The 21,748-nt window shown below is 53.0% G+C and overlaps 8 protein-coding genes across 8 annotated transcripts; 5 read left to right on the forward strand and 3 right to left on the reverse strand.

The window, feature by feature from the left end:
* Window positions 1–361: 361 nt before the first annotated feature.
* HMPREF1541_09029 (uncharacterized protein) lies at window positions 362–1,040 on the reverse strand (the record flags this gene model as incomplete). The annotated part of the gene is made up of 2 exons (XM_008723347.1): window positions 362–458; window positions 505–1,040. The coding sequence occupies 2 exons, from the start codon at window positions 1,038–1,040 to the stop codon at window positions 362–364; spliced, it is 633 nt and encodes a 210-aa protein (XP_008721569.1).
* A 4,846-nt stretch (window positions 1,041–5,886) lies between these two features.
* HMPREF1541_09030 (uncharacterized protein) lies at window positions 5,887–7,145 on the forward strand (the record flags this gene model as incomplete). The annotated part of the gene is made up of 3 exons (XM_008723348.1): window positions 5,887–6,661; window positions 6,708–6,873; window positions 7,028–7,145. The coding sequence occupies 3 exons, from the start codon at window positions 5,887–5,889 to the stop codon at window positions 7,143–7,145; spliced, it is 1,059 nt and encodes a 352-aa protein (XP_008721570.1).
* A 2,719-nt stretch (window positions 7,146–9,864) lies between these two features.
* Window positions 9,865–10,098, forward strand: HMPREF1541_09031 (uncharacterized protein; the record flags this gene model as incomplete). Its single annotated transcript, XM_008723349.1, has 1 exon — window positions 9,865–10,098. One exon carries the CDS (start codon window positions 9,865–9,867, stop codon window positions 10,096–10,098), a length of 234 nt encoding a protein of 77 aa, XP_008721571.1.
* A 71-nt stretch (window positions 10,099–10,169) lies between these two features.
* Window positions 10,170–11,174, reverse strand: HMPREF1541_09032 (uncharacterized protein; the record flags this gene model as incomplete). Its single annotated transcript, XM_008723350.1, has 4 exons — window positions 10,170–10,193; window positions 10,240–10,409; window positions 10,456–10,641; window positions 10,685–11,174. 4 exons carry the CDS (start codon window positions 11,172–11,174, stop codon window positions 10,170–10,172), a joined length of 870 nt encoding a protein of 289 aa, XP_008721572.1.
* A 1,147-nt stretch (window positions 11,175–12,321) lies between these two features.
* HMPREF1541_09033 (uncharacterized protein) lies at window positions 12,322–13,119 on the forward strand (the record flags this gene model as incomplete). Its single annotated transcript, XM_008723351.1, has 1 exon — window positions 12,322–13,119. One exon carries the CDS (start codon window positions 12,322–12,324, stop codon window positions 13,117–13,119), a length of 798 nt encoding a protein of 265 aa, XP_008721573.1.
* Window positions 13,120–14,870: 1,751 nt separating this feature from the next.
* Window positions 14,871–16,524, forward strand: HMPREF1541_09034 (uncharacterized protein; the record flags this gene model as incomplete). Its single annotated transcript, XM_008723352.1, has 2 exons — window positions 14,871–15,770; window positions 15,817–16,524. 2 exons carry the CDS (start codon window positions 14,871–14,873, stop codon window positions 16,522–16,524), a joined length of 1,608 nt encoding a protein of 535 aa, XP_008721574.1.
* Window positions 16,525–17,451: 927 nt separating this feature from the next.
* On the forward strand, window positions 17,452–18,675 carry HMPREF1541_09035 (uncharacterized protein; the record flags this gene model as incomplete). Its single annotated transcript, XM_008723353.1, has 1 exon — window positions 17,452–18,675. The coding sequence occupies one exon, from the start codon at window positions 17,452–17,454 to the stop codon at window positions 18,673–18,675; it is 1,224 nt and encodes a 407-aa protein (XP_008721575.1).
* Window positions 18,676–19,415: 740 nt separating this feature from the next.
* Window positions 19,416–21,574, reverse strand: HMPREF1541_09036 (uncharacterized protein; the record flags this gene model as incomplete). The annotated part of the gene is made up of 2 exons (XM_008723354.1): window positions 19,416–21,304; window positions 21,349–21,574. 2 exons carry the CDS (start codon window positions 21,572–21,574, stop codon window positions 19,416–19,418), a joined length of 2,115 nt encoding a protein of 704 aa, XP_008721576.1.
* Window positions 21,575–21,748: the final 174 nt, after the last annotated feature.

The raw sequence follows: 21,748 nt of genomic DNA on the forward strand, positions 1-21,748 counted from the left end.
TGTAGCTGGCAGACCTTGTCTGGCCTCAACAAGAAGGCAAATTATAAAGCCATCTTGCCCGGCTTTAAGTCCAGCCCATCACCATCACCAGTTGGGGAGCCCGCCACTGTGGATAGCTGGCAGCAAACGCACCTGCCGTATCAAGCCCTCGCAGAATCCCAGACAACTTGATGATCTCAATGGCGATGGATTTCCGGGAATTGTCTGCTTGTCTCGTGCCAACATCTTCTGCTCCGCGACCGCCTTACTTAGGTCGACCGTGATTGCGGCACAGAGGTGAAGGTTCTCCACCCACAAGGACATACTGGCTGAGTAAACGGTTTGTGAGCCAAGCCGCACTTGTCCTATAATTGCACAGCCATTAGTCAACATGAAGCTGTAGCAATTTATTTACGTACACATATCCAGAGCTTCGGCTTTGACGGCGGACGACGCTATCGTAGTGGTTAAGACCTTTCCTGAACACATGTATTGTCAAGTGAAAGACTTACCATCACTACACACAAGTCTGGATAATGGGCAGCACTTTCTGCATTCGGGTCCGTCGTCTGATGTGGCTGTTGAGAGGCCGCCGAGGCGATCTCGTGACGAAGGCGCGTGTAAACCGCTGGATCGGCCAGAACCTGGAATAGTACGTGCCCGAGAGCGCTGTCAGTCGTCTCAGAGCCATCTCCTACAAGCGAGACAGCTTTTTGGTAGATCGTGGTGGCAGGCATCAGAGCTTGAAAGTGTGTGGGCGAGCAGGCCGTCGTGGTGTTGATCCAGAGCTTCATGAGGTCTCTGGCTGCTGTTGCCTTCTTGATTAACGTCGCTACACTTTCGGGCATACCACATGCTGAGCGAACGTCTTCGATGATTTGCAACACCTTTGCATCATCTTGTTCCCCCACATGTATGGTCATCACCTCCCTCGCGGTATTAAGGTAGGGCTTGCAAATTTTCTTCACTATGTCGCTGACAGGTTGATCGTAATCTTGCACATAGAGTTGTCTCAAAGTGACAGCGGCTTCGAAAGACGTCATGTCCTTTGCAGGGTCCATGGTTGCAAGTGAATTGATATTCGAAATTTCAGAAATGACAATAACTCGCGCAATGAAGCGGATGGGGTGAAATATATACGCATTCAATGATGGAGTGACCTCTGCCAAGCCATCGTCTCATTCAATGCCTTAGTTGAGCCATCTGAACCAGCGACATCCTTGCCCGGACGCGCACAATAGTAAGTGCGATGGTAAATTGTCTTGCAATGGGGCGTCTCTGCAGCGTGATAGCTTAGCGTCTCTCGCCTGCCGACCAATTACTTCGTAGGACAAGTGAAGCAAAGGTGACAGTCGGAGGCTCTGTGCCCGGCTCTGAAACCAATGGCGGTACAAGTCACCCGCACGACCGGCCCCAAAATACTCAATATCCATGTCCGAAGGGGCAAATGGATCGTAGTCGATCGTGACCAGAGCACCGTATTCCGAGACCAACTTGATGAGATGTGTCATCCAGTTGTCTCGAACCAGGGCTTCCAAAGACTGATCGTTCAGTCTGAATACAGCTAGCACCTCTGGTTGATGGCGGAGCGCCTGTTCAAGCGTCTCGAGCTGACCCCAGGGGAGTGGGGTAACTCGAACCAACCGATGTTGGCGGGCAATATGTTGTGTTAGCAGCCATCTGTCAACCTTTTAGTCACGCGTTGTCAATCGGAATGGCACAATCTTACTCGAATACGCAGAAGACGGCGGAGGATGGCTGAAAGGCTCGAAATGCGTTCTCCCAGGAGCTGTCGATCGGTCGATTGACTCGTCGTGGAATCAATTGCATCGGACTACGACGCACAACAACTCGTCACGGGTTGGGAAATACTGCGTGAAAACCGGGCGTTCACTTCTGCATTGATATAGGCTGTCACGATACTATTCCAGAGCGGCATCTACACGGGCACTGCTCTTCGCTTCCCGTGGTACATCTTGTGGAGTCGATACCCTAGTGTCTTTGCAAGCTGAGCACGGTACACTAGCAGGGGTCAGTTTCTATTTAGGTGAGGTAATGAGACCCTACCTGGGGACTACCGTATGTCTTGCTTCCGATAAACCACTGGCACATGCTCGACTCTAGCGGGGAAGAGTTTTCAGCAGGTAGGACGTGGCGACTGGGCCGCTGTCAATGCCCAACACTTCCTCAGTCCGTTCTAGCCCCCTGATCTATGGCGGCCTCCACCAGGGACGAGAGGGGTTAGAGTGCTTGGAACCGATGTGCTATCAGGGTGCGGGTCGAATGCCGCGGGATCATGGACTTTGCCGAATGATTGCTTGCACCATGCAGAGGTGTGTACCATCGCCACGATATGGCTCCAGGGCTTCGTTCTGAATCCATTCTGAAAGATCGTTATCGAGCCACTTTGCTCTGCTGTATCTATTGAGAGTTCCACTCGTTCCCATGACCAGTTGAGTGGCCCGCCACTCGCACAGCTAGCAGCAGCAACACCTGCCATGACCCTCATTGACAGACCGTGCGTTTCCCGGATGGGCGTAGTGCTGGTGTTTGTCAGGTCAGTGATCGGCTGGCCAGTTCATGATCATTTAGACCCACCTGAACAGAGAGGATGCCGCCCGCGTGTCACGCAGATTGCCATTGACCACTGCCGTCGTGGGCGACCACAATGCCGTTGTATTGGGTGTGGACGAGGTCATCGTCGTCGGAACGCGGAGATCCTGGTCCTTTCTCGTTGGGACAGGGTGTTGATGATGGCGGGGAGGTAACTGGTAACTGCAGTAGGTAGTCATAGAATTTATTCATAAGTGTGATCGGCGACCATCGTGTGCCTCCTTTCGTTAAGTACACTCTGATGATTTCACAATCGGTCGTGTAACTGCGAATGATCCTTCCCTTCAATGCCATGGCAGCAAATTGAGTGATCCAAAAAATCCGGACGTGCGTGTTTTGAGTCCCGTGGGTGGAGGCCAATTGGACGGACAAGCCGGGGCTCGTCATCCAACGCTGGTGGAATTCTTCGGCGACGGGGAGAATCTCTCGAGAAGCCTGCTGAACGATAGGGTCCGACTCTTCTACCAGGCGGCAATAATCCCGCAGACAGTCCATGACATCATGGAGACGATTCGAGAGCACGCCCGGTCGCAGACGATATACTATCGCAAGACGGTCTTGGAGACGACGATCAACTATGATCACCGGTGGTGAATAGAGTTGACCAGGACTCCAGTGAGCGGTCAACAGCTCGGGTTCCGGTGGCTGTGGGGTGGATAATGAGGAGCGGAAACCGTGAGTGATCATATCTGACCAGCACAGGGGGAGAAATGCAGCGGTAGCAACGGCGTGTCGATGGAAGTTGGTCTACGAGCGAGGAGCTATTTATCGAAGGGCTGGTGGCGGATCTAACAGTTGGACGCCCACTGTGTAGGCCTCTGTGAAACAGGGGACGCGATGCCGTAGCCTCTCGAGATGCTTGCCACACATCAATGGGTCGACAAGGAGCACCAAGGACACTACTGACAAGATCTCCGCCGTGGCTCGATGCTGTATTCGTCCGGACGTATGTTGCCCGTGTGATTGTCGAGTCACAGTGCCGCGTGGGGTTTCACGAGAGACATTCAACTACCGCGGTTGGAGTCGTGGACGCGATCGATCCCAGGGTGCTTCCTCGAACTATGTCTACGAGAGAATAGCGTTCCTTAGTCTATTTCGTACTTTGCTGTGATCCTTCCCCACCATCGGGTACTGTATCGGAGTAACACACCATTCATAGTATGGGCTCCTTCTGGAAATTTGGGGGGCCAGCCAACGAATAGAACATGCTCGTGGAAGCACACTCCACTTCCCATCCCAGAGAACTTCTTCCGAGCCGACGCAGGAGCACGGCCTCAACCAATGACGGGAACGGTGTTGGGGCTGCCACAGCTAATCGAAGATATCGACGAACCGACAGGGCTGCGCCGGCAGACGTGTTCGCGGTGGCATGTGTTGACTGGCAGAGTACGTAGGTCGACGGCCCTGACTTCAACCCAGAAAGGGCCCGGATAGGACAACGTATGCCCGTTCCAAGCCGCGATATATACCACTCATGGCGGCTTCTTTGAGACGATGCTTTTGATATTCCTCCGGAACTTTGAACCACCGAACCAACTGGTGCCCCGTTGCTCGAAGCGTTTTCGTGTCAGCCTCCGTAAAAAGAACGAAAACCGCCAAGCGGCGCAGCATGGTCCGTATGTTTGGGTCCCGACTCTTCTCCGCCTCATACTCGATGATCAGGTGAAACTGCTCGAACCTTTCCGCCGGCGTTTTTCGGTTCCAGTTACATTGCAGATCCCGGATTTCTGCATAGCAAGACAGCGTCGGGATGATCCAATGAATCGCAGGCTGCAGTTGAATTTTGATCTCACCCACAAGAGAATCTCGGTGCGCGGCGACTTCGGCATCGTTCAGTTTGGGCATATGTGAGACGAATTCGTCTAGCTTGGTAAAGTACAAGTCCATTATGCTAGAGACGGTGGCGTGGTCTTGCCGGTTAGATGATAACAGAGCTTTGCACGGGCTTACAGAATGTGGACGTGAGAGGTGAATTTATACTCCTGTGATCGCGGAACTCCCGGCCACAGTGGCGTGAAGAATTCGGAGCGGGTTGGGAAATGCTGCGTGAGAACCGGGCGTTCGCTTCTGCATTGATTTAGGCTGTCACAATACTATTTCAGAGCGGCATCTACACGAGCATCTGTCCAATACCTAACGGGCACTGCTCTTCACTTCCCGTGGTACATCTTGTGGAGTCGATACCCTAGTGTCTTTGCAAGCTGAGCACGGCACACTGGCAGAGTCAGTTTCTGTTCAGGTGAGGTAATGAGACCCTACCTAGTCCCTGCGGATCTGGCGTCCAAGGATAGTTTAGATGCTTGAGAATTATGGCTTTCATGTTCGCCAAGGCGGAAATTGTCTCGTTGTAACTGTGGTGGCTGAACGGCAGGATTGCTGCGTCGATGATCCATAGCAAGAGCGTGTCGGCCCCTCATGCTTTGTGTTGGGGAGGCCACATGCCTTTGTAGCTAGTGTCAAGGGGAGCAAGCTGCACCCACGCCGAACGATAGTATGGTGGTGGCTTGCAGCACGGCCAGGAAGGGCCAGGATAAGGCCAGGGCTAGCGTCATGCCGGAAGCGAGGCAACCAGCAGCCGATCCGTCTGGTCGAGAGACCCACCACTCATGACAGTCCTCCGGCCGTATCCTGCGTCAAATATGGCGCCAACTTTGTCCGGGATTGACGGCCGTGACTCCAGACTTGGCGACGCCACCGAGGAGATCGGGGGGGTTCACTGCAGCCCAGGACTGTACACATCCGGGCGGAGGACGATACATAGATACCGCAACTGGAGAGTACCCACTCTTTTGCCAAACCCCCCTGTCAATGGCAAAAAAGTGGGTACACCCTGCGCGCCGTGGGTTGAAATCAAGGTGCAGCGACACCCCGACACACCTGCGCTTTCTGGGCTCGAAACATTGACCGGTTACCATGATTCACCCAAATGAGCAGGTCCATGTACATTATTTCTCAGAGACCGAAGTTGAAGAGGCGCCGCAGTTGGCCACATCTCATCAGCAACGACTGTGCACGATTTCCGAGACAGGCACTACTGAATACCACTTTCTAGTCCCGTACCACGACCATTTTGCATGGGTGAAAATTTCCGTATCGGCGACGCGATCCCAGCACGCACACCATGTCGCATATGAGGTTCTGGCCATCTATCAAAGCTGCTGCAAAGTCGTGGAAGAACCGAGGATCGACGACGAGATTCGACGATTGATTCAACTTGTGTACGACACCCGGATTCAAGCCATAAGGCTTAAATTCGATACGGGTTGGTCTGTTTGTGTGCGATCGGTTTGCGTAATGGTTCCTAACGGACGCAGCTGTCGGCGGCAACCTTGCGGAGCAGGGGACCTAATCTCTTGCCAGGAGAGGAAGCGAAGATGCCGAGAGCACTTGACGGGACGGCCGCAGCCCGATGTCGAGCGACGATTGGAGCCCGATGTCGAGAAACGTAACGACCGCCTCGGCGATAATCTCGAGCCTGATATATCCAAATCCACGTCGCTGGTGGTAACACAGCCGCCGGGCAGCTTACCAGCGCCAGGCGGCAAACATAAACGCTTGCCCAACGCCACTGTCCAGACGTCTTCGGCTGGCGGTACCCCAAACCAAGACCAATGCGACGATAGGCCGGTCGGGAGTGGGTTTAAGCCATATCGCAAGCGCAAACACAGCAACCAGGAGCTTGCCACGGTCCTCGTCAGTGTGGCGATGACAGGCTTACAGAAGCTGAAGCTGAAGTTGAAGCCGCCGGGGCAAGGAGAGCAGGACAATGAGATGCAGACTATCATCTCGCGCCGCAAGGAGTATGTTGTGGGTGATACAGAGCTAGATGTCCTGCTGCAGGGGTTGGAGGCCGCATTCGAGAAGCGTGGTTGCGTGGAAAAGGACAATGCGAATCCCAAGGTATGGCACAATTGGTATTACTCCGCATGTCTCCGGACGATCCTGCACTGGAGAGGCAAGTGGAAGAACGATCGCCGAACCAAAAGCGTGGGGCTCTTGCATCAAATTGTGAACAAGATCTCTGTAAGCCGGGGGGCCAAGGCGTTGATGGTGATCCAGGCCTACGCAGGTGAGCATCTCAACCAGTCTCGACAATGCCGGGCTAAGGATTGCAGAAGAAGACCACCGCCTCTCCGCTCCTTCGCGTGCGAACGCGCAAGATCAGGATGAAATCAGCAATCTCGTCGTTGAGGCTCTGCGCCCTATAATGGAGCATGAAGAGCAGAAGGAAGGTCTGGTGCCATTTCCCGCCGCCTGGATCAGCCGTGTCACTGGAATCAGGTGTGTGGTGCGAATTGGCATCCGATGGTCATGCTAACCACGCGTCACAGTTGTCGAGACATCTGTACCGTCTTGCACATTCCGAACTTCTTTGTGTTTTCCGCTGGATATCAGCCCGGGATAGCTGAGAGCGTGTCTTATTCCCATGCCATAGCGCTGTGGTCCGCGTTCATGGAGATGGCACCACAGTTGCGCACGGATATCGAGGCATGTCCTCCCACCAACTGGGACCAACTGACGGAGGCAAGCAAGTTCTCATGGGTGGTGAGTAGATATTGCGACATGCGCGGATCCCCGGCCCCCACTTCGTTCGACAGCCGTGCACTCTCCACACATGATCACGAATCACTCTCGGGCAACACGGAGGGGAGCGAGAGCAGCCCGCAATCATTCACCGAGACACTGTTTGGTTGGGATGCGCTGGAGGACTTGATCGACCCAACATTCGACTTCATGCGATCTTAGCAGTCAGAGGCGGTCTTAACGCCCTGGAATGCCGCCACCTATGTGCTATCATGCGTCACAGTTTCCAGCACTCTCGATGATTTCACCACTCTGTACCGTATCGACAACATAACAATATAGCCCTTCTGAACAGATAGCGTGTCATGCTCATCGAGACCGATAATTTCACCTGTCTGGAAGGCCGGATCACTGGGACTCCTCACGATCCTGACCTGGGGTTGACACCCAAAGAGGCTCGGATCAAGTGCTTCGTCGGTTTCCGCTCCATGGGTGCCGACAGCATGTGGATGTCCGACCTTTCTCCGTTTCTGTTGTGGACGATTATTGAGATCCGGCTTCGCCGTGTTTTGAGAAACTGAGACGCTTGGATTGCTGTCATTTTGAGGGCTGCGCCGGCGTTCGTCAATCGCGGGCGTCTTATCGTTCGCGATCCTGGTCTGTGGTGCAAAAGATGGTTGGAGGATGATGCAAATCGCCACCTGGTTTTTGGCAGGAGATATGTGACCCGAGAAGACCAGAACTTCTAAAGCGTCATCATACTCAATATACATACCATATTTCTCTGCCCATTTGATGACATCCTCGTACTGTGACTCAAATCAGCTCGTATGGTCTCTGAAGGGGGCCATATCACGAACGGCGTGTTCCTCGTATTTATCGAGGAGCTCCTGCACTTCCTGCTTCTCTCGGTGCTCACGAGGCAAACGCCACACACCCTTTCTCACGAACTCCAGATCATCGACTTCTACGACGATGAAGCTAGCGGCTTTCTGGATCGCCAGGCAATGGCAGATAACAGACATTTTAGGTTGAGGTGGAAAGTGGACGTAGCAATTGCACAGTCACGCGAACGAAGAACGGGCTTAAGCACCATTTTATACTCGTGCATGCGGGCACGTCGTAGAGCCTCTGTGGTATGCCATGAGTTCCTGGGGCTGTGCGTTGGCCATTGCAAATGTTACGTGGACAGCCTGAACATCTCCCAAATATTTTTGCGTACATGAGCTTACGGCGTACCGTAGAGCACGAGTTCTCGGATCTATTCTCCGTGCCGCATCTACCCACAGCCTCATTGTCGATGTATTCTTGTAGAGCACGGTCAGCGGGCTAGGAGGGCCCAGGAGCAGTCACTCCACTTACGACACGCTTACTTGCCATGATCTTTCCGTTTGTATGGTCTCATGAAGTCGAAATTCGCCGGAGCCTTTGGATTGGAAGTTTTGGTCTGGTCACCATCCGTACGTGATCTCTCCTGACCGTTTGCCGGGTTGGAGCTTTCCTTTTTGTCTGGCTCCGTCGATGCCGTCTGCTTGGAGTTGTCTCGCTGCCCAGACATGGCTCAGTACGGGTTGAATGTCATATATCAAAGAGGATCCAAAGAATACTTGTGAACGGGGTCCCTTGTTTTGTGAGCAGTATCCTCCGTGGCTCTTATACTGAAGATGTTCCAAGGGGTCCAAGCAGCTTTCACAGGGATTATAGCCCATCTATCGAACTTCAGTGCTCCACAAGCTGTTGGCTGGATGAATTCTTGACTATTCATTAGTGCAATAATGTCGAACCTGCAGACGGGATTTGCAGGAAGCAATGCCACCCACCCACAGGCATCAGTCGCTGTCTCTGCAATCATTACATGCATATGTACTGCCTGCGAAAGTCATCGAGCATGGCTTCGGGCCCACCGACCCAGTCTCAAGTCTCCACCAGTGACAGCGCTTGTCAACACGTTCGTGCAGGGTTTGCAAATCAGGGTACCGCAAAAGTGCCTTCAAGAACGCACTCTTAACGACGTCGAAGATCCTGCCAATACGAGACCCTTACGCCTGAGATACCGGCGCGTGGTCATACCAGCTGCTTTTGGAAGGACTCTTGGTCACGTCCGACTTAACGAAGGACTTCCACAGCATTTTTTCACATTGATATCGATCACAGAGTCTTCCGATGACAGGGAAAAAAAGGCCCCCGAGATTTCTAATAGACGAGTAGAATAGTTACTCGGGAGGACACCAGATCGGGTGCCAGGTCAGACGCCAGGCTAGACGTCAGGTCGGTTACAGATCGAAAGCCAGGTCGGACGCCAGGTCGGACGCTAGATTGAATACCAGATCGGACACCAGGTCGGACACGACAGTCCGCCGAAAGAGACGCCAAACGGGACGCCAGGTGGGATACCAAACGGGACAGGGCGCAACGGGAAGATTCCCCTAGTGCCCGTCTTTGCCAAGCAACAGAGTAAACTTTTCAGGTTGGGCCGCAAGTGGCGATAGTGGCTGGTGCGTCTGTGGCGCACCTGCGAAATGGCTCACATGGCGGGGCACCCAGCGCGACTTCTCTTCCTCAGTCCACCTGACAATGAATCGTGCGCCATCCTCACCTCATTTGAAGCGCATCTACTCCTTGCTGAGCACGGTAATCGATGTGTGTGCCACCACTATATGAATCCGACAAGCTCGACTGACTTTGGCCACAGTCACCGATCTGGCTTACGCTGCACGCAGTGACGAAGGCTGCATCGCTATCACCGTTATGACAGAGATTGGCGAGAACGCGCTCAACGGAATCGAAGAATACATCGAAGGTCCTCACACTTTCACCGTGACAGTTCAGGAGAAGGTTCGGGCGGACGGAATGATGGTTCAAATCAAGCGAGCCGGTAAATCATTCCCTGAAAAGCCAGCGAAGCGTACTGGGCAAGCAGGTTGGAGCGTGAAGAAAGGCGACGAGGTCTTGGTCTACAGAGCCAACACCAGATTCGAATAACAATGCGCCGGAAAACTTCAGAAACTATCATGTCGCCGACTCAATGGAATCGCTAAACTGGAGATACTTGGTTACTTGCCAGCCGGAATGGTATCCTACTCGTATTAGGAATGACCAGTCCTGACGTGCCGATTCTGGTACAAGTGCAATCATGCAGCTTGTCTGCTGTTTATCAGGGTCGACAGCTACTTCATCGTTCAGTCTTTCCCAACGCCATTGGCGGCTTTTCTTGCAGGCAAGTGCAAGGGGGGAGTTGCCCAAAAGCGTTTCTAGGCGATGGGCATTGGCTTCAGAGAACTGGATAACGATTTCTCGAATGTATTAGAACCAGAGGATGTGAAGTGATTCTGTACTCACGCCTGAGAGGAACAACCAACGGTGCATCACCACGTTCTAGGTGTTCTTCGTCAATCTCCATGATCTCCTTCCAAAGTGAAGTTGCATCGAAGCCATCTGGCTCGGTGCGTGCTCTTTTGAGCGGGGGCTGATTTCGCGACTCGCTCGCCGTCATTGCAGGTGCATTTTCGGTGGCGTCCAATCTATCTGGAAACGTCAGCAGCTTCTCGCAGCAGCTCAGAAGACCAACCAAGTAACATGTTGGTAGACTGAATTTTGTGTTCATTGCAAATCTCTCTCAAAGTTTCGATGATAGCGGTGCTCGTCTCCGCGGGGACAGCAATATGACCAACGATGCCTCGAAACAAGTCGGGAAGATCTTCAACCAGACCTGCTTGCTGAATCTTCTTGCAAAGCTCCTCGGAAAATGTCATACAGGCGACGATGAAGTGCCAGACACGCTGAGGACTACCATTGTGCTGTCCTAAAGCCGGCAATGTCGCCAGGACCTGACTGTCATGGTTTCCACATAGAACCTTGACAATCTTCGCCCGAAACTCCCGTTTTCTCTTCCTAAAGGCAACTGCCGTGAGGGAGGCGAGTCTCGTTTTTGCTTTTTCAATATCCCTGCGCACTTGGTAGAAAGTTTGGGCGGCTTCCAGTCTTTCTAAATGTGTACTGGTACTGAAACCGACACCGAAAAGCGCAGAATGATCTTGGATGGAATAGGAGAGCGGCATATCGACCTTCAAGCGACAATAGGGAGAATATTGCGAAAGCCGGCCGAAGACAGCCGGGAGGTCAGATGAGCAGACAACTAGGATACCGCGTGTATAGCCAGCTAGAATGCCGGGCAGGAAGCGCGAGGGGAAGGCCGAGTCCAAATGCAGCTAGCTCTGTGACGTCAGCAGTCGTGCACAACATCCACACCAGGGTTCGCAGGATCACTCCGACGAACGCCAATGTTCGTCGAAGTTGAACGAGCACCCAATGCATGAACCGCATTAAGCTCTGCGCCAAGGGGCGTGCCGCGTTACGTGCATTGCGCAGCAACTTCGCAGGGTTAGACTGTTATCATACTGCCTTGCAGGCAACGTAACGGAGTCCGCGAGATAATCCGGATTGGTCTACGCTGGGCAATGATCTGGCTTTACTGTCCTAGCCCTGCATAGTGCCAGCTATCATCTGTGGGAGGCAGAGAGGCGGGAGTCGAGAAGCGTATTGCCAACTTATTGGTTCGGCCACTTCATTGTCTGCATACAACCTATAGTGGCAGCACTACCTTACAACCTACCAATGCCTCAAGGCGGAGTATAAAAATAGTCGCTGTCTGCACACAGAGAGCTATCACGATAAGCCCTTTAGGCATACAAACAAGATTCTTTCTTCAACATGCCTGCTCAGCTCTGCGGTTGTAAACGGTTGCATCCTGCTCGGCGAATATACCCAAGTTGTACCAAGACGCCCAATAGCCACCTCCCATGTCACGAATTCGAGCCTCCAACCATGGAACTCCATCCCTGTGGCCGTAAAGATGTCACTCACATCGTTGAGGACGTGAATCCGGCGTCATCGACATCTCGGAAGGGCAACTGCCCAAATCACAGATCAAGGTCCAAGTGGTATGAGAATGGCCGGGAGATGAAACCGATGAAGACAGGCCGTGACACAACCGCTGGGCCTAATGCTGCAAATACAGCAGTACACTGAGCACGAGAGCGTATCATGTTGTGCAACACGTAGCACAATCACTACCGTCCCTAGAAAAATGAAAATGTTCGGGTCTGCCGAAATTGGATGCCAAGCCTCTACCCGCCCTGGGATATAAAGCGCCCCTTGCTTTACTCTCCCCTTCCTTACACTTCAATTAGTACACATTAAATCGCTATGGCAACGGCAACCCGACCCATGAAATTCATCCATCTCGATGGACGTCACGTCACAGAACCTATCATCGGTCTGGGAGGTTCGTGCATTGTTATACAGCAGCACCAATACGCCGTCAAGATTCCCAAACTCTCTCGCCCACTTCAAGAGGACGCTACAGAATCTGATCACGAAAGCGATTACAACGAGATTTTAGTAGTAACACAGGCCCTGCTGGCGGAGAAGTTGATCTACCAACGATTGGGCGAGCATCCACAGATTGTCAGGTGCCACAACGCTAGCGACACAGAGCCCATGATTGAGATGGAGATCGCGGATAAAGGGAGTCTTCGGAGCTTTCTTCAGAAAGCTGACATTGGCAAGGCCCAGAAGCTGGTATGGTTGAAACAAATAGCTTCTGCTCTAGTTTTCGTCCATGAGAGGAAGGTCATTTTCGGGGACGTACGGCTCGACAACTGCTTACTTGACCAGAAGCTCCATGTGAAGCTTTCAGATTTTGGCAACTCTACCTTGATGTCGCTTGATTGGGATTTGGTTGGGGCTGACGAACAAGGATATTCTGTTCAAACCGACATCGGGCAGTTTGGTGCTCTTATCTATGAAATAACTACTTTAGAAGGATGTAAATTCGATCTGTGGCAGGGAAGCAATAGGAAGATTGCCACTTGGCCACAAAGGAGCAGTCTTCCAGCGACTGAGGGTAAATGGCTTGCCGAAGTAATGGAGAAGTGTTGGACACGTGGCTTTGTATCTGTAACGGAGCTGAGGGATGAATTGGAGAAATGCTCACCGAATTGAGGTCAAATTCGTGCTTTCTCTTTCGTCTTACGGACCGTCGAGAGTACATAGTCCAAAGATACGGTTTTGAGGCTTCAGCTTGCATAGCCCGCCAGCAAAGGCTAGAAAGCAGTACGGAGTTTGTAGGCTGTCCCATACCTGTGATCTGGAAGTAGACTGCGGTCTTGAAGGCCTCATCAACTGTTGATAGTCGTGATCCTTTGGCCTCGCAGACGCACGCCTGAGGGTGGCCCAAATGAGTGCAAGGAGATAAGATAGGCGGCCATAGCAGTCGTGTTGACACAGGTCTGATCTTAGGCCGACGGCCGTGGTTTTCCAGTCTCGTCGTGTCACCAAGCGTTGAGGTGGTTGCTGAATTCAATATCGACTGCTGCTGCGGCAATACCATTCTCCCATTCTCTTAACAGCAGCGCGATCATAATATTCCAGATCTTTTTCACTGGTCGAAGCACGGTCACAGACATCTCGTCCCTCTTCTTCAATCGCAAGTTGAGGACTGAATAGAGATAACCCCTCGTGTCGGCTTAAAATCGGTATGCGGTCTCGAAAGACTATAGGTGTATTTGGGAGAAGTCTTATCATGGACGAAGGTAAGCCAGGTGCTTCTTCTCTCGAGGGTTTGTGATAGATCCGCATGGAGTGAGTGATCGATCAAGCTCGACGTAAAGGGGCCCGCCGAGGCATGCGATGTTCCTGCGTTGATGACTTAGAAACAACTCTCATTGAGAGGCCACATTCCCGTTTGCGCCACTGTGGTCTCATCTGTAGATTACTTGGCTTCGCGAAGATGATGTGGCTTAGCGCGGCTGGGAGATGCCGCTGAATGTTGCCGTCTGTGTGGTGTCCTCTAGCCATCACTAGCTGCACTGGGCGAGGTTCGATTTTCTCTCAGGTGTCTACACAGAGCTGGAAGACCCAAGCAACATCAGCAAAATCGCGGTCTCTTCTTGGCTTCCTCGGCGATCCCATCACCATCCAGCTGCCAGAACTCAGATATTTTGGAGGACCGTAGAGCTCTGGGTTGTTCATGCATTCTTTTTCTGTCGTCTTCTTCCAAGCGGTCTAGCTTTCGTTTGGATTTATTTCGTGGTGGCGGAGGTAAAGTTTGCTCGCACAGAGGTTGGGAAATTGCAGTTAATGTTGAATCGTTGTGCGTAGAGGTGCAGAACCCATCGTCTGTGGATGACAAGTTCTGAAACTGCACATCATCGTCTGCGGAGGATGTGTCCCGAGACTGCGCATCCTCGTCTGCGAAAAACTTGAGCGCCTGGACATAGAGCTCATATGACGTACGGTGGGCGGGTGGCTTTGGGTTGGTCGCGAGTTCAACCAATTTGCGCTGGAGGTATTCAAGTTCTAAAGCCTTGTCTGACCTCTCGTGTGGTGATGCAGATGAATGGTGATATCTGCTTTCCCTCATCGGCTGCACGTCGAGCAGGAAAGGATTCTGGATGCAACGACGAGTCGGTCGGAAGCAAAACAATGCCGCGCCAAGAATTCGGGAGACGCTGTCACGTGCCGAAAACAAGGCGCCAAGTATTCGGAAGACTGTCCCATGCTTGAGAAGCACCCGCGCACGTTAGCCGCCAGCCGTGCCGGAGTAGCAGGTCCAATCACTCTACTCTGCAGGACATCTTTCGAGGCTTTCTGAATCGATCTGAAGTCAAACTAGACGCCGAGCAGGTCAGTCGGATGTTAAGTAGCGGTATATATCGTCCTAGCCCCAGCACGCCTGTTCATCATGTTGCGCAATGAATCGTGCTTCGGATCCTGGGCCTCCCAGCCAGGCTTCTACAGAGCGACTGCCATCTACCGAAGCGGAGGAGAAGCAGATTTTTGCTCGACTATGGCCCCTGAACGATAATGCCAAGTTGGCTATGGACGCTGTGGCAAAATTGGCTCGCCAGCTTGAGGCAGCTCAGCCCTGGACGCAACACCTGAAAGTGGGTGGGACTGTGCCATTTCCTCTACCTGCCGACAGCGACACCGAATCAGCAAGCTCTTTTGAGGACCCAAGATCTATTCTAGAGGCTGAGTATGAGTTCAGCCTGGATGACCTTCCAAACAACATTGGCATCGGGTGGACGCTTGGTGCCCACGATGGGCGGGTCGACGGCTGTAATGGTCGACGAGCTGACATGGTGATTACCACAAAGGAAAGGAAAAAGGACGATCGAGTCGCCACGTTTCATGCCAGAATCACTATCAACTTCGAAAACGGCTTTCCTTCCATTTGCGTTGGCGAAAAGAGGCGGGTGGAGGCAAATGGGCGTACGGTTGAAAACGGACAGCTGTTGCTGGAGGCCGCCACAGCCGACTTGACCTTTGGAAACCTGACTTTCAGAATGGAATTCCTTGACGTTGACCCCAAAAGACACCGGGACCAGCTTGCCGTCATCCGTAAGCACCACGGCCACCGCGACGTACAGGCAGAAGTGCATGATTCTTTGAGCTCGACCCCCACCCCGGTACTGCCACCAGACTATGCCCTTCAGCAAATCATTGGGCAAGGGACGTACGGTAGAGTCTACATAGCCGTTCGAAGAGACGATGATAAGTGTGTCCTTGCGGCGAAGCGCATTTCTCGAACCAGAAGAAATATTGACGCTATCAAGAATGAAATCAATATCCTGAGGGCAGTCAAGGGTCACGTGAGTATCAGGACTATCTACCATCAAAATGGCTAACGGGGGTTAGGAAAATGTCATTGAAATGGTCGACTGCTGGTTCTCCTCCGGCGGGACCGAAGCTGGCCTCAACCGGACTAGCATGGATGAAGCTTTCCTCTTCGTACGCCCTCTGGCCCTTGGTACTCTGGATCTTATCATAGGCGACGGCAGTGCATGGTCTGTTAGCGATCAAATATTTCGCCAAGTCGGTGAGGGTGTGCTTCATCTCCATTCACTTGGCGTCATTCAGCGGGACATCAAGCCTGGCAATATCTACATCGAGTCAGTCCGTCCACTGCATCTCCGCCTAGGTGACTTTGGGCACGCGACGCTGGAGCATGGCTCCAAAGACCACTACAAAGGCACCATATACTTCCTGGGTCCAGAAATTATTGAGCAGAAAAGACTTGATGCACAAGGGGAGCTCAGGAAGGCTCAACCATGGACTTTTGCTTCTGATTATTGGGCGGTTGGAATGGTCATGTACCAGCTCTTCAAGCAATCGACCGCTCCACCAACTGGTAGTGGCGGCATAACACGTCCACGGTATCTCGAGATACGTCACGAGCTGGAAGACGACAGCCTTTGGGGTATACCCAGGCGGTCGTGCAAACTTGCACTCGGTCTACTGCAATGGAATCCATATGACCGCCGCTCGCTGACGGAAATGAGGGATTCTGAGGATTGGCCGTCGGTTGCGAATATCTTCATGACTATTTCAGGCCGAACGCAGTGAGACGGAACTCCCAAGGAGCGAGAGCACGGGCGTCAGCATGGTCTGTTAGTCAGGCGTCCTGTTGGCTGAACACTCCTGAATCACCGTTTTTCGATCCTCAAAATATTCAAGGAGTTCGCCTTGTAAACGAGGGCGTTTCGACTTCTCAAGCATATCTTCTTATTCAGTTGCCGTCCAATTCGAAAGCTTCGCTTCTTTGTCCGCCGGTGGCGCTGTTGGAGGAGGTGGTGCAGGTCCGGTCACAGTTACTGGCGGCAGATCATCCTGACCAACTGGCGTTGTAGGACACACTGGCGGGGGCATTCCGCGCCAACGGGCAGGTGAAGGAGTTAGAGGGGCTCTGTTTACTCCTTCCCCCGTCCGAATGTCACCGCCTCTCAACTTGGCAGCACGTGATGAAATCGAGCTTTGCTGAAGATGAAAAGTTGACTTGAGTCGGGGCATGGCCGTCACCCTGAAGGAGGTGGCCAACAAGCGGCCGCATGACCTGAAACGCCTGCATGCTTTGAGATTGGCGGATGAAGGCAACCACGTTCATTCATGGTGAAGTAGGTAGTCTGTCAGGGTCAAATGTATTCCCGCCCTTGCGAGATGTTCTCTCTCTCCCGATATGCAATGCTAGCGCCCAGAAACTTGATCGCTATCATCACGGTAGCCCTGTTCGAAGAGTCTTTAGATGATCCAGCTACAGTACTATACAGTATATCTTGGCCTCTGCGCAATCCACTGTCGTCCCCTCTCCTAAAAACTATGCAAACTTGTGGGCGGCTTTCGATAGGCAGGCAGGCTACAAGAACAGAGAAAGATACTTTATGCTCTATAGTTTATTCAGTATGGGCCTGTGGACTCTTCGGAAAGGAAAAGTCAGACGCCTTGCATACTGTACTTCCAGCTGCGATTGTGGACTGCGTTGTACTTGACAAAGACATGGCGTCACTCGCTCTGGCGACCTTTGCCCTGTGCTGGTATCATCTATGTACAGCACAGACCTTCTCAGACAATATTCTTGTGGCATCCAACAATGGAATTATTTACACCATCCATTTCTGGGAAGATGGTCTGCAGTATAGTCTCTCTGAAGTCAATCGACATGCCGGCTGCGGAACAAACCCTACCTGGCTCACACTAGAATCTGATCGTCTATGGTGCCTGGACGAAGGACTGCTGTCAGGTCAGGCGAGTATCAACCGGTTCGCGGTGTCTCCTGATGGAAGTCTCACTCGCAGAGAGGGACTTAATATCTCTGCAGGCCCAGTTCAGAGCGTCGAGATCGACAACGGACGAGGTCTCGCAATCGCCTGCTATGGGGGAGATCCTCCCGTTCAGGGAGGAATCACCACTCTCGCGACAACGATCAACGGTAGTATTGAGGGTGGCAAGTTTCTTGTACTACCACCTCTAGAATCACCGGGGCCGGAGCCGGCACAGACAGTTGCGCGGCCTCATGGAATATTCCTCGATCCCTCTGATCGTTTCCTTGTTGTGCCCGATCTCGGAGCTGACATGATCAGAGTGTTCTCCATGCAGAATGGAAGCGGTAGTATCCAACTCGAGAATCAGGCCAAGATGCTGGCAGGTTCTGGTCCGCGGCATGCCGCCTTCTGGACACACAACAACGCCACGGACCGATTGGGGCCTGCCTATCTATACGTTGTGTCCGAGTTCGTGAGCACTATCACGGTCTTCAGAGCCGTATATTCGTCGACATCACTGGCACTCGAATACACTGGCCAAACGCTATCGACGCTCGGGAACTACAGCAACGCGACGGCTGTTGCCGCCGCTGCTGAAATTGCGATCAGTCCAGACAACAGATTTTTGATAGTGTCCAATCGCAACGACACGTCATTTGCCTCCCCGTCATCCGACTCTTTGGCGGTCTTCAAGATCTGTCAGAGTGACGGCAGTCTGGAGTTTCAGCAGCTAGCACGCGCTGGGGGCAACTGGCCACGACATTTTGATCTGAGCCCTGATGGTCGCAGGATGGTGGTTGCTCTGCAACGAGATTCGAAAATCGTCGTCTTGGCCCGAGACATCCAAACAGGTAGCATTGGTAACATCATCGCTACCATGGACATCGATTCTACGGACGCTGACGGGAAAGAAGCTGGTCTGAATGCAGCTATATGGATGCGGACTCCGCAAGCGTAACCTGCAGACATATACGGAAGAAGGCAAGATCAATGCTTCTGGAGGTCTTCGTGAGATAGAGGGATCTAGATAGGCATATTCTCATTCACCGCTGGACGGTGCGCAAAAGCCTGCTTCACGTATGCCAGCACGGTCATCGTCTCTCTTTCTTCCTCGTCTCGGGCTACAAACGTGTTGGGAGCCAGTGCTTTGTTCCTCAAAGCTCACGCCCCGTCCGTTGAGCTGACGCAGTCCGGACACCACCCCGGGCGGAGGACTATCCCTCGGAACATAACAAAGCTGCATTTCAGTGGTAGGTCCTGCTCGTGCTGTGTAGCGTGCGTATTCTACGCATTAACATCGTCAACCCACGCGAAACACGGAAGCAGAACTCGGCGAACCGTCCCTCGTGCTCCTCGCGCTACTTGCGGCAGTGATACATGTGGCTCCACCAGGTATGGCTACTGCTCTTCTGACGCGCGATGCCACAGCTGTCACAATGTGATGTTGACCAGTTGAGTTCGACGCAGTAGGTATGGGAGTTCTTGGAGGAGTACAGTGCCACCAGGTCGTCCATAAGGGCAACACCTTGGGTCTCTCTTAGAGTCCAGTCCGGAAAATGGTCTCAGCGAGTCGATCCCGCTCTGGCATCAGGTGACGAGCTTGCTGAAAGGCTGAGCCTGAAGAATCTGGGCTATAGTACACGAATCAGATACTCGACGTTGCAAAGGGGACACAGCTGATCCGACCATGCTGGCTGTCTACGCAGAAGCCCTCGCAGCTCTCTTGATGCGTGATCTACACCGGTCTCTAATGCGGGCATGCATTTCGATGATAGCCTGTCTCCTTCGCATGACTTTGTTAGAGATCTTCGCACTGTCAAGAATTCTGCTACTTGTACCTGTTGCAGTAGCGATCCGTGGGTTCCTCGAATACATCAAGTGCTTCGGTGAGCACGATGTAGGCGGGGAGATCCGCGCAGCACGAGCTACCTTCGCCTCACCCGAAGAATATTCTGAAGAGACTTCGTCGCAGGGAGTGTCTACACCCGTGGACTCATCATCGCACCCAGTGCAGCTGACAAGAGGCACATCCTGCCAGCCTGGAGGTTTAGGTGGAATGAGAATCTCGATGGTAGTAGGCCCAGGTTCGACGTTGTAGGGTGGCATGCCTCCTAAGCCTGACCGAGATTGTCGACGATGATTCGTCGGAGACTCAGTCGATCCGAGCTGGCCACAGGATGACACAGACGTTAACGATACCGACGATGAGAGCCTGTTTGGCGCTGCTGCAGACTGGCCTGCCTTACTCTGATGAGCTTGGTCGTAGTCTGGGTTGGATGACATGTCCAAAGTGGTGGAAGCTCTATCTCCACCAATGCCGCTGCTCACGCCCCTCTCTTTCGCAACGATCGAGCTTCCGAACCCTTGACGTGGCGATGAAGCTTCTGAATGCGAGCGATTGACTGCCCGAGTCGAATCGGTGGAATAAGCTTCATGCGGCTGAGGAGATGGTGTTCTAATCGAGTGCTCGAGGTGCGTTGCCCCTCGGAGCGCCGTCTCAGCAGCATGGTCTTTGTGATTCGTCTTAGCTGGAGCTGTGCCGTCCACAGCGCCATCTGGTACAGGGATGAGATGGACGTCAAATCGATGGGCAATGTAGTCGACGATTGATGCGCAGCTTGGTAGATGTAGGCAGCGCGGATGCGAACACTTGTGGCGCCCAGGCCGAAGCTCATGGACATGCTGATCCATGTGAGATTTCCAGGCAGTCACATTGAAGAACTGTGTCAGGCCTTTGCCATCCGAGCCCGGGCGTCCCGTCTGGCTCATACAATCTGGACACCACGCTGGGCGGAGCACTGTACCGCGGAACATGGCCATATTGCATTTCATAGGTACGTCGTGGCTGTGCTGAGTGGCGTGCCTAGCCCATGCATCGACATGGTCTATCCAAGCAAAACAGAAGAAGCAGAAGTCCGTGAACCCGCCGACTCGTTCGAATCGTTCCTTGCGACAGTGGTAAACGTGACGCCACCACTCCTGGCTGGTGCTACCCGGGCGTGCGATGCCGCAAGTATCACAGTGTGACCGAGAACTGTTGAGTTCGACACAGTAGGTCTCAGATCTCCGAGAGGAGAACAGTGTCACCAGGTCATTCATAAGCTCGATCCCTTGAGCATTTCTCAATGATCCAACCTGGAAGAGGCCATCGGCAAGTCGGTCCCGCTCCGGCATCAGGCGTCGGGCTTGCTGGAAATCGGATTCGTAGACACAATCAGCCGACGTGTTCGCTTTCTTGGCTTGGGACTGTTGGTCAGTGCGCAATACGGTGTCCCGCTGCTGGCGACGGTCATCGTATCGCTTTTGTCGTGCTCGCTGGTCAACCATCCCATTGTCGCCCTCAATCGAGGGCGGCACATCGCTGATTTGTTTCCGGAGCCGCCATGGCACTTCTGGCCGGTACTGATAGTCACGTCGAATAGAGAATCCGCGGAAGAGCTCGTGCAGCACGGGCAGTTGCTGCTCCAGTCCAAAGTAAGTGGCTTGCCCATCCACCGTCGAAATAGCATTTTGGTAGTAACCGCCATATGTGTTGGGGTTACGATGATCGGCATGCCGCATTCGCTCATTTATAGAGTAACCATGTCCTGGACGCGTCAGCAAGGGCTCCTGTTGCCTCTGGTCGACCTACGGTCTACTTGCAAGAGTGCTTCGCGACGAATGGCGCCAGGCGTCGGTCGGTCACGGAAACCCGTCCGCTGGCCCAGCAGTGCTAGGGCCTCGACCAGCGAGGTCGCGGCTTTAGTCTCACCACCTGCTGCTGCACTGTGTCGACTGTAGACATGTCGGTCAAGCACGTCGTCGGTGTAGTCTAAACAGAGGAAATTGCGATCCGGTGGCTTCTTCGCAGCACACATGTTTGACCAAGAATCAAAGTTGCGCAATCCCTGTAGAGCCAGCAGGCCGGCCACGAAGAAGGCAATGGTGTTGTAATAGAATGGGAGATCGACCAACTCATAGAGGAGATGTTCAGGCCTGGAATCATTAGCAGTTCACCTGGCATGTGACGATAGGACAATCGAACTGTTGAC

Source organism: Cyphellophora europaea (genome assembly GCF_000365145.1).
Source record: "Cyphellophora europaea CBS 101466 unplaced genomic scaffold supercont1.9, whole genome shotgun sequence".
NCBI classification, from domain to species: Eukaryota; Fungi; Ascomycota; class Eurotiomycetes; order Chaetothyriales; family Cyphellophoraceae; genus Cyphellophora; species Cyphellophora europaea.